The sequence below is a fragment of the Rhinolophus hipposideros genome (genome assembly GCF_964194185.1).
Source record: "Rhinolophus hipposideros genome assembly, chromosome: 19".
NCBI lineage: Eukaryota > Metazoa > Chordata > Mammalia > Chiroptera > Rhinolophidae > Rhinolophus > Rhinolophus hipposideros.
In genome coordinates, this window is record NC_138065.1 from 6,931,626 (window position 1) to 6,944,051 (window position 12,426).

The following is a 12,426-nucleotide window of genomic DNA, read 5'->3' on the forward strand; positions in this document are numbered from 1 at the left end:
TTGAAAATAGTCTCTTACATTTCTCCAACATTATTCTCTCCATTTTACATCCATACTTCATTAAGGGAGCAATTCTCTGTCTTCTTTGAAAACTTGTATTCTAACGTTAAAACAGCAGTCTGAAAAAGAGAATCGAGAGAAAGCGTTAAATATGAACAGGAATTCCAGGACCTGCACCACCCCACATAATCCAGTATCTTCCTGGTCCTCAGGACTCTACAAGTAATGGAGTCAGTTCTCTGAAGATTAATACAGGAAAATTACTCGCTTAGGTCAGCTCCAACTCCTTACCCTCCCCACCTTCTCCCAACTCCAATCAAAATGTCTTGGTTGTAGAGTAGGAAAGAGAGTCCTTAAGGCAAGAAGTTAAATCTGGAAAAAACTATGGATGGCCATGGACTTTAATTTTAAGGGAAAGGTATCTGAGAAAAAAATCCATTTTGCTATCCACACCAGCCAGTGTCTCCCTTAATTTTGTCAGGTGGCCATCTTCCAGGAAAAAAGCTGATACGAATGCCTTCCTTAAAATCATTTAGTAGCTTTCCCAATGACCAGGTAAGCCTCCTTATGACCTCCTCACACAAAGAAGATGCTATAATTTGTACTTCCTCTAAACCTACTGGGGGAAGACAGCCTCTTTCAAAGTCAGAGGTGGAGAGATGAGAGAATCAACCCTTTAAAAACGAGCCATTTCGTCACTCTATGAAGCATGACACAGGGATGTGCCTTTCCCTGGGACCAGCTATAGCTATTTCAGCTTTAAGTGACAGTGCTGTCACTTAAAGTAGGGCACTCATCTGAAAATCAGTTCTTCCTATCCCTCATATTCATTGTGTGATTTTTGTCAAGGTGCTTAGTATGAAGAGCAAAACTAGAATTAAGCCAAATGTGAAAAAGAACAATCTCCAAATCACTGTGGTTTCCCACATACTTCAATGACTCTTGGAAGTTATCTCATTCAAGGGTAGACTCTGCCTCACTGTAAGTCCTTATAATAAGTCCAGCTTATTATCAGAGAACTGTAGTTGTATCCCATAATATGAAAAGTTTGCCTTTATTGTATGTAGAATCTCTTCCTCTATATTAAAAACAAAAAACAAAAACCATATTCAATATAAATAAAAGGTCAGAAGTGAATGGACTCTGCTTTAAGTAAGTTTTGAACACAGATGCCGTGTAGTCCTGGCATTCTGCAAAATTCTTCTTTAAGTGAATAAATGTGTAAGGTAACTCTCCGTTACCCTGATCAGCATCTAATACCAACCTGACACTTAGAATTAAATTAGAGAAACAAAACTGGATACTTTGAGACTTGAGGGCTGATTATACTAGGAGAGCTAAGAGTGGGTTTAAACTCTTTCCTTATCCCATTTAAATCTAACTAGATATAAACTCTCCATTACCGAGGAATAGAGGTGTGTCTGCGGAGGTGGGGGTTCCCCTTGATGTTCCTGGACAAGGAAACCTAATCCTTTCTTCTGACCACATGGTAGCAATAGAAAGCGTTCCCCCCAACTGCCAGTCTGGTTTTAATCTATTGTTTCAAGCAGGACAGGATTTGCAGGGAATGTTAAGAAAAAGAGCAAAATTATCAAAAGTCACTATAAAAGTGCTGATGAGCAACCACATTTTAAACAAGTGTTCAAAATCGTAAACCTGAACATATTGTATGGCCATGCCGGGCGTGCTATAAGGGTATGACTGTAAAGGTTTTTAATTGTAAGTTTCTCTGAAGTCTGCTTTCAATACAACATTTATATCTCATTTTACTAAAATTCTTTGGCTTACCAAATGATAGCAATAAATAAAGCGGTGCTTCATTTAAAAAAACACCGTTGGACAATGAAATATCCCCTGAAGTGAACTTCCCGTGTAACCAAACTAATCCTACATTATACAAACTTTTAAAATGTTAACCATTTGTATGGAGACATTTCAAAAGTGCAAGACATAGTTTTTCTTTAAAAGATTAACTATATTTTCCTGAAGACTCAAGATTAATGTTTAGAATCCTTATTAAAATATGCTGAATATACTGTACTTCTTAGAAGAGTACACGATGGTGAGCTTAGGTGTTGGTTTCTTGGTGATACTTTTCCTGACACCAAAAGATTTCAGAATGCTGTAAAAAAAAAAAGTACAAAAGCAGACAAAACCAGCTTGCTTTTAATAGGCCTGATGTCTTTTCTACTGTCAGTTGTCCCTTCTGGCTGTTAAAAGCTTATCAACCTATGACAATTAGTCATGCACTTTGTCAAAATAAAATTTAGATTTAGAAGATATGTCTATTCTATGCAAGGAACTAGACTATATGCAAGGGGAAATACAAGAAATACAAAGTATAGTTCTTGTCCAAGGAGCATCCTTGCTGGCTGAATGACAAGAGTCACCAGGTCACCACTGTGGTGGGAAACACAATTTATTACGAAGGTTGAAAGTAATTTACTTTGAAAAAAATACAGATATTGAAGTGATCACACACTTGTGTTCTGTTATACCTTCTTTAATGGGCGTATGTCTCCTGTGAAAGTATTATCAGTCATGTGAGTCCTGGCAGATAACAAAACTAAAATTACTGTTTGAGGAAATAAAGTGGGCAGGCTCTTTGACAGCTTTCTACTGTAACCCTCATCTTATTTCTAGGCTTCATCTTACAATCCTGATGGCTTAGTATGTCATAAATCTAATCTTACTAATTCCTAAGGTCATTGAATCTAATTAGTAACATACCTGCAAAAGGAACTGTATTTTAATGCTTTGCTGAGTACAAAACATGGAGGCATTTATAAAACTGCGCATTTACAAGGGATACTGTGTATCGTTATAAAGATCAATCACTTCCACTGGCAAAATCTTTCCTGGGTTTCAATACTGCATTTTGGGTTTTTTTAAGCATCTTTTGCCTACTCTTTTTTATTTCCATCATCCAACTATCCACTTTTATTCCACAAATACTACCTGGCAGTTTCACGGCTTCCTTGGTTTCAATGATCTGTTTTGTAGTTCAAAACCCTCACCTGAGTTTCAGACCTATCTATCTAATGGGCGTCACATGTGCGAGTACTGTAAACACCTCCAATTTGATAAAACCCAAACTGATCAGTTTTGTTGAAGAATGAGACTTGATTTCCTCAGTTGCTTTTTTTTTTTTGCCGTCATCCCTACAATTCCTCCCCTGCTTATTTCTATATTATACCAATTATGCTTGATCCTCACCAGTACTCTGCACCACTGTTGAGATTTTAATGTATAGTGTTAATTTACAGTTTAACTTAACCTGTCAAGAGTTCAGTTCCTTTACGAGTATGGACATCCTTATTCCATTTATCTCCTACTTCTCCCTAAGAAAACATTGCCATTCTCAGTATTTGTTCAATAGATAAATACAACAAAACATATCAAGGAATTCTGACGAATCTGTTCTATTTTTCCCCGGTATCTATCTTATCCGTCTGGGAGCTTTCGGGGTGCATTAACAGAAGCAAAAAGCACTCTGTTAACGCTACTCCACTGATTTATTCCAAAACACAGAACAATTCTTCTATCAGTATCACCTTTTTCTGATACCTATCAGGCTTCCTTGGACCGGGCTGAAATACCACAATCCCAATCTGGGTGTTTACTTCTACTAAAACTTAAAAGAGTGCGTTATTTATCTGCTACTCCACGAGGCCGTGCACTTCTTGAAGACAAGCTATGTCTTTCTTTGTACCCTCAGTACCTAGCAGATGGTAGGGTTCACCAAACCTCTGCACATCAGATGAACTGAGGCCACACAGGTCTCCAAAGACCACTTCCTGCTCTCTAAAAGGATTGGAAAGACCCCATTCCTAGAGACACTTTTTTTTTTTTTAATTTATCGGGGTGACAATTGTTAGTTAAAATTGCATAGATTTCAGCTGTACAATTCTGTATGACATCATCTATAAATCCCATGGTGTGTCCACCATCCAGAGTGAGACACTTGAAAGCTGACTCTGCACGGCTAGGACCCCAAAAACAACTCACTTGACTTTCTTCCTGTCTAAAACGCCGATCCTAACATTCCCGAAGGAGCCTCTCCTTCCAGGAAGCCTGAGCCAAGAGTGGTAGGCGCAGGACAAACGCTCACGTCAAGCCCCACCCCATTCCTGCCCCCACCTGCGCTGCAAAGACCGGATTCCCCGCGGCAGCTGTGCCGCAGCCGGCGCCCGAGGGCGTGCGCGCAGGCGCAGCAAGCTAAAGAGCGGCGACTCTGGGACCGGCTCTGAGCAAATGTCACTCAAGACCAGAAGGCTCCGCCCCTCTCAAGATGGCGCTATACTCCATGCGGAAGGCGCGTGGGTGCTGGAGATTCATCCGGGCACTTCATACAGGACCCGAAGCTACTCCCGCTCCCCAGGTAACCCAGGCTGGTCCTTCTCTTGCCGGTTTCCCATCCCGCTAGGCCCTTCTCGTCCCCCTTCCCTCCCTCCATTTGCTTCGCTCCCCCCCGTGTGCTCTGGAGGGTGCCCAGCCGTTCCTCTCCTAAAGCTGACTCGCGTAAGACTGCCCTCTTCCAACGGAGCGTGGCGACGTTGCAAAATGCGTGATGACGTAACCGCGCCGCTGGTGGGAGGAGCGCGCCGCCGCCTGCCCCCTGGGAGTGCCCAGCTCCTCGTGGTCCTGTTAACTGGGTTACGGTCCTTCCCCAAACTGCACGCCTGGGGTGCCAGCGAGGCAATGAGAGGGACGTCTTGTTTGGAGTCGGGAGGTGTCAGTGTGTGATGTCCTCCCTCCGGCACTGCGGTACTGGAGCAAATGCTCGCTCCTCCTCCTTGATCGGCGTAGAGGTCGTAGAGGTCGCAGGCTCTGCGAAGGAATTACCACCAGCTGCCAAAGTGCCTCCTCCTGCCCTGCGCCTGCAGCACTGCTGCTCCCATCGCGCTGTCCTCCTGAGAGCACGACGCGGCCTTTTACTTGTCTCGTCGGTATTTGCCGTGTTAGCCTCCCATCCAAAGAAGACATATCTATGTTTATGTAAACGCCCCCTGTCACTGACTGCACTCGTTGGCTAAACGCCTTCGGGTGCAGTCCCCCGGGGGTAGGCCCGCTGCCATGCATCTCTTGGGAGGCGCCCCCTGGCAACGAAGGAGAAACTTGAGATGCTGGGATTATTAGGTGATTTCTTGGCGTCCTTGTACGTGCATTGTTGTCGCGCGTAGGTGTGAGGGTTTTGCACGGTAACTGGGAATTGGACAGAGGAGTAGACTGGAAGTTAGGAAACCAGAGGGCAAGGGATTTGTCAGCCACTTGCCAGCTGTGTGACACCACAAGTCACTTGGTCTCGCCCGGTGTATTCTCTTGAGCCACATGGGTGGAGGAAGGGTTGGACTGATGGACCCATTCATGTGCCTTCAACCTTGGGAAAAATCGATGGCTCCGCGATTAAGAGGCCAAAGGAGAGCAGTGAGATTAATTATGACAACCAAGATTTAAGTTCACCTTGTTTTTCTAATCGTCCCATACACCGCTTTCTCTGCTTCCGTTCTCTTCATGGCTGAGCCTCACAAGAGTCTTGTCAGGCTTAAAGGATAGTCTACTGGAAAGCTCTTCATCAACAAAACAGCTATTTAAATGTGATTCTAAATTTCAGACAGCAACTGTTAGGTAAGAACTGATTCAAAGTTAGATAAATCCATCAAGTGCTCCTCCCTTTGCAAGGGGAGGGTTTGATTCTGCAGAACCAGAATTGGTTGATTTCCCTGTGTTTCCCCGACAATAAGACCTAGCCGGACCATCAGCTCTAATGCGTCTTTTGGAGCAAAAATTAATATAAGACCTGGTATTGTACTGTATTATATTAGACCCGGTCTTATAGTAAAATAAGACCGGGTCTTACATAAAACCCGGTCTTATATGAGAAATGAAGAATCAAAGAGAAAAGAAAAACAAACTAGCGCCCACTAACAATTGCCCAGAGATATTAAGGGGACTAAATCATTATAAAAGCTAAAGAAAAAATTTCTTAAACCTCTACTATTGTTTCAGTGATATTTATGAATATGATTATCTTAAAGTTAATCAACTGTTCATCTAGAGTGTTTCAAGATGTAGAATTTCCAGAACAGATTAGTGTTCCAAAACTTGAGATTTAGCTTTGAGTAGAATAAGAATTCAATGTAAGTGAGAACACGTTTTTAAAGTATAAAACTACATATAATTTTCAGTCATTAAGAATGACAGTTTGAAGGACTACTGCCATCGCTTGAAAGACCAATTGAGAAAAGATACAAAATTGCATTAATAGTGTAACTACAATATAATATTTGTAAATAAATATTTACATAAATATATGCACAGAGGAAAGACTGTAAGGAAACAACCAGTCTTCACTTTTTTTGTTTTGCTTTGGTGTTCCAAAACAGTAGATTAAAAGTGATTCAAGTTTTCTTTTTAAGCTTTCCATATTTTTCACATGTTCTAAATTGAAGAGCTATCACTTTTAGGCCTCAAATACAGTTTTAAAGCGTAAATCTCCATATAAATGCATAGTCATTAACATCATCTGTGATATTTTAGGCCTCTGAGATACTTGTCCCACAGTGCTATTTTAAAATGGCCTTAGAAAAGGACTACTAAAAATTTATGGCCACTTTTCCTGTATCTTCTTTTTCTCTTGAAAAGCTTCCTTTGAAGTCAAAGAGATTTTGTGAACAGATGCAGAAATATGTGAAGGAAGAATTGGATTCTTGAACCAGATGCATTAGACATTTTTATGATATCTCATAACCTTTGTAGAAAACAAAAATTATTTTGCCAGCGTATAGTATAATAGAAAGAAATGTAGATTTATCATATGAATGATTCTATCTCAAACTAAGAAATAGCTAAGTTGCTCGTTATTAGTGTTGGCTGCGAAACTATTCCCTGAGGTGAGAAGCGAAAGTGGAGGATCCATAGCTCCCTGTTGGAAATTGTGACTGCTGTATTGTGATTCCTAGGTTGTTTTAATGTTTTCTTAAAAAGCCAAAATCTTGGGTAATAAACTTGGCATTGACGACCTTTAGTGATCTCAGAGGGAGGCTTTTGCTCCTCAGTGCGAAATGTAGACCCAAGTTTAAAATAAAAAATAGGGAGAAAACAAATAACTGTTGCAAGCAGTCCTGATTTTGAGATGCCTACAATTTGCATGAAAGCGGTGTATTTTGCCAGGTGTTACCTGACAGAAAACCGTTGAAGCGTCACAAGATGAGGGTAGCCCCAGAGTCAAAATGCAGATCTGACAGGTTATGTTTAAATGCTGATGGCATTAGGTAAATAAAAGCCTGTCATCATTAGTCAAACACAGAATCCATTCTTTTTGAAACACTAACTTAACGGTTTTATTGTGCAAAGGGTGAAATATTGATGGTTCCTCGAGTTCTGCCACAAGGTTTATAATGACTCAGTGGTAGTAAACACTGTCCCCATTTCATCACACTTGAACAACACATTTCTTTTAGAGTTGTCCGAACCTGGGCTGGGCCAGTAATAACGTACTGTTCAGTAATAACGTACTGTCACTAAGTGTATCACTAATGTCACTAAGTATAGCCATTAGGTGAAGAAATCATGCCTGCCCCCCAAATAGGCAATGTATGACATTTTTGATCTTGTGTTTAGTTCTTGCAAAAAGGCTTTTAAAAAAAATTGTTCTCTTTTAACTTTTTTACTTATAAATAATTTTAGATTTACAAAGTTGCACAATTTGTACAGAATATTCCTATATACCCTTCACCAACCTTCCTCTTACATAATCATAATCCAATGATCAAAGCCAAGAAAGTAACTTGGTACAATACTAGCTAGGGACCTAGTTCAAATTTGACCGGATTTTCCACTGGTCTCTTCCTGGGCCGGGGTCAAATCCAGGGTGCCACATTGCATTTGGTTGTCTTTTCTCCTTCAATCTATGGCACTTTCTCGGTCTTTCACGATGTTGGCACTTATGAAGAGAATCAGTCAATTATTTTGTAGACTACGAACACCAGTTTGTCTGATGTTTTTTCATGATTAGACTTGATTATGGATTTTGGCAAGAATATCCCAGAAGAGATATTGTTCATAACAAGGCTGGAGAGCAGGGATTAGCACCTTATTTTAAATCATGAAACAAACTTTAGTTAAGGAACTTGCCTAAAGTCACAAAATGAGTTAACTGTGGAGTTAGGATGGTAAAATTTACTATCGGGATTTCATTCTGTATTTTGCAATTTGTATTTGTTCCTGTAGGTGTTTCTGTGATCTTAATGACATTAAAACGGGTAGTGTTCCCAGTCACTTTTCTGTTCACTTTTCTCTGCCGTGTATTGTCCGTTCAACATGCAACGTGACCTAATCAGCCTGGAGAGTTATCTGGAGTTGCTATAGTCATTTGGGTATTTTGCTAGATGAGAACTGTCGGTTTGATCAGGTTACCTCATCTTGGTGCCTTTCTTAAGTAAGGGTGTTGTGTGGATCCACTCTAAAACCCCTTTTATTATTGTTATTATTTTGCATTAAACATACATTTATTTTTAAATGATGTATTTTTCTAAATCTAAAGCCTCTTGGAAGCTCAGTGTATGAGTCCATTTTCTTAAAATGCTCTTTAGGTTGGTTTTCCCTGCGAACTGACTTAGCTAATTAGAAATAATTGTAGTTACATTTTTAAAAATATCTTTGAGTAGCTAATGAAAACCACTGATGGTAATTGCTGAACATATAGAGGAGAACTAGTAGATACGTGCTGAGGATTTATGCTAGCAAATGTGATGGCAGCCACAGCCAGGAAATGCTAAAGAGAGTAAGGCTGCTGAGCCCAGGTCCTTTCTCAGTATATCGGCTGCATGGCTGCAGGTTACGGAAGAACTGTCTTCTGTAAGCAGAGACTTATGCAATGATGTATTTACACACGTATGTAAGCCTATATACATACCTATCCCTGTGTCTTTCAGAAAAGGGACTAACATTTAGTTCGTGTCTCCTATGTACTTACTGTACATCCTTATATTATTTATTTCTCACATCAATCCTGGAAATATTATTCTACCATTTTTGTAAAAGGAGAAACTAAGGGGCGGAGAGCTGAGGTCACTTCGCAAGTCACAGAGCTAGTAAATGGCCGTGCCAGGATGGACACTCAGCCTGGTCTGTGTTTTTGCCACTTGACCAGTAGTGGTCTCTTACCAACTAAAATCTAATATGAACCCCTGTGAGAGAAAACAGATAAAAGCAGAGCTTTTCTGGTTGAAGGAGTAGGGGACTACCTTCCGCCTTGCTTGTTTGGCTTCTCCAGCCCCCACTGCCCTCCCTCCACGCACAGCCAGGGGCCCCTGAGAGGATGCCTTACAATCTTGGATTTCTTATGATGAAGTCTGAAAACGACTTCAGCTTCCTTAAATATGCAAGTGAGTTTGTTGGCTCAGGACCATGTGGGATGGATGGATTATATTTAAGGAGCTGCCTTGTGCATGAATAGTTTAGGAGTATTTACTTTGATAGATACGTATTTTAGCAATGAAATGCAACATACATTCTACTTATCTTAAGCTACACAAGTATACTTAAGATAACAGCAGTCAGTTTTCCTTCCTTCCTTCTTTCTCTCCAAACACAGCTCAGTTCTCCATAACATGCTGATCTCTGCACACAAAGATGATTCTGGATTCACTCAGTCACGGCTAACCTGGCTTCTAGCCACCTCACAAAGAGCACTTCCTCCAGCTTTGCCCTGGATTCTATTCTCCCACCACCGCTCAGGATTCAGGAATTGCTCTTCTGGAGACTGCAACAGGAGGCCTAAGGCTTCTTCCTGAATTTCCACAGGAGAAATCGACTCCTTCGGGGTGGAAGCGGCTCTGCCAGGGTGAGACACCGCATGCACAGAGAGAATTTATAGACCCAGGAGTGATCCACTGACTCCAGCTTGACTTAATTTAACTCTGCTCAGACGTGTACAGTTTGCTCTACATATCATTTCTTAGCAATACCTGATCTTTTATTCCCAGTTGGAGGCTTAACACTTTTTCTTAGTTTTCCTGCATACTGCACGAAGCAAGGCCATATCGAGGTCTTCACACTATCTCATCATCAGAGTGCTATTGGTCCTCTAATCATTTATAAAAATTCACCTATAATTCTTTTTTTTTTGGCACTCAGTCTTCCTTGCATCTATTGAACTTCTGGTTAGCTAAGGAACCATCCTTTTGACTGCCTGTTTGTCTCCTACAAAGCAGAGGCCAGCCACCCCATTTCTAACCAGCCCCCTGATAACTGCTTAGCAACTTTTAAATCTGTTCCATGAAAGCCACCTGGGACCCCGATAACCATGGAGGTTCTCACAACTTCCGCTTCTCCATCTGTTGCCCTTTGGGCCAGGACACCAACCAACGCGTAGGGATGCCAGTTTCTCCTTCGCATTCCTATCTTGGTGTTCTGGCTGTGACTCATGACAGTGCCAGGCAGCTCCGCGTGGATGGAGCCCTCCATGAATGACCGTGGTTATGTTGATTCTTATCCTAGGCTCTTTGGACAATAGTTAATAGATTTTTGTCATCAAGGTATTTGAAAGCATAAAATAAAATAACAAATCTCAACTTGTAAAACATTTTCAAGTGGAATCTATTCTTTTTCACTAATAATAGTACCGTTCTAATATATCACTTTGTAGTTTCCAAAATGCTTCATATAGTCTCATTGAATTTTGAGTACAACTTCATATGTAGCCATATAAAATTTTTACTCACTGATTAAATTTACAGTGGCTGCCCGTTTTTTTAACCAGTTTTGTAATGATGGTGAATCTAAAGAAGTAAATATCAATATTCTTTAGAGTTTTAGTTCAGTGAATATTATTTTCTTGTTTGTACTAAAATTGTTGACTATTTAATTTATTTGGAGGCCCTGGTGTGACAGACTGTGATAACTTCAGTTATTACTAAATATTCTGATGATGGGGGAGGTGATACTAGCACACATCTGTCGAGGGCTTACCATGTACCGAGCATGGTTTTAAGCACTTGACATGCATTAGCTCATTTAACCCTCACAACCCAATGAGGTAGGTGCTACTATTAGCCCCGTTTTATAGATGATGAGTACTGAGAGTACTCACCTAGGTTCAGACGGTTCGCAAGTAAGTGTTAGAGCCACGATGTACACCAAAGTAGCCGAATTCCGGATTCCAAACTCAGTACACTAACTGCAATCAAGTGACATTAAATTCTGGAACAAATTACCCATGATAATATCTTGATAACTGCTTTGCAACTTTTAAATCTGTTCCATGAAAGCCACTTATATATCTTGCCATGGTGACATGCAGAGTAGAAATTATAAATCATCCTTTGTTGTTGCTGTTCCTACAGTCTTGTTTGGCTCGATGAATTATGAGAAGGGAGCAAAGCTGTCTTGTAAATTTATCTCCATGTCTCTATTTGGCTACTGCCACTAGGATTACCCTGTGTAAAATAAGGGCTTTTAACACATGAGTCCCAAGGTGCATGTAGGAAGTGCTGTTTATACACAGGCTATAGCTAAAAGGTCAACCTGTGCACAGCCCGGCAGGCAGGGGGGAGGTGGTGAGTGCTGCAGCTGATGGATGGCCAGGGGACCACTATCTAGGGTCTAATTGGGATTTATGGCTGAGTACTTTCTTCAAAAGTAGCATAGGTACAAAGTGGGAAGATGGGAGAAATGAAAGTAATGAATGTTGTGGGCCATTTCTACAAAGGATAAGTAAGAATTTCATTCTAAAGGCTTCTCATTCTGAGGAGTTCTTAAAAGGGTCTGTAACTCACTAATTTAATTCAAGTGAATTAGTACATCAATCAGGATGCTGTTGAAGGTTTAAAGTTAGCAACATTGACCAGAGTTTATTTTCTACACCAGAAAAAGGGCTATTTCCAAGAGACTTTGCATGGGCCCTTCTACTGTATATTCAGTCAGCCCCGTGCTTTACTCAGTGTGTTACTTTGGACTCCTTTGGGGAAGCAGGAGAATGTAATGGTGAAGGGAAATGGAGCTATTTACTCAAATCCCCGATTTGGATTCATAAACTTCCTGGAAGAGAGAAGAGATCACTTGGGCTGGGCGTAAGTGTGCAGGATGAAGGTGGAGTCCCATGGGACATATTAAGGACCAGACGATGTGGAGCCCTTGCCCATTCTGGGGAGAGAGCCAGGTTGGCTCTCTGTGGATATTAGTTACCTGGCCATTTCAGTTGTGAAGGAAAATCCTTCTCTACAGGCAATGTTGGCTTCTCGAATAGCTGGCAACTTTCCAGCCACCTCCATGCCACCAAGCTGTGCAATTCAGTAATCTAGAGAAGCAAGTATCTAGAGGATAAATGGTCACACAAACATTTCCCAGTCATTTTAAAGTTGACCGGCTCTTCACTGAGAGAAAGTGCGATAAAGCAGAAGGTATATGACTTTGGGAATCAGG

General features: G+C 41.0%; 1 protein-coding gene across 1 annotated transcript in view; it reads left to right on the forward strand.

The window, feature by feature from the left end:
* The first annotated feature begins 4,248 nt into the window (after nt 1-4,248).
* The window catches only part of WARS2 (tryptophanyl tRNA synthetase 2, mitochondrial), a 75,738-nt gene continuing 67,560 nt past the window's right edge, over nt 4,249-12,426 (forward strand). The window contains exon 1 of the mRNA XM_081025313.1: nt 4,249-4,381. Within this exon, the coding sequence (XP_080881439.1) occupies nt 4,292-4,381 (90 nt within the window). The 5' untranslated portion in view covers nt 4,249-4,291. The remainder of the gene's footprint in view (nt 4,382-12,426) is intronic.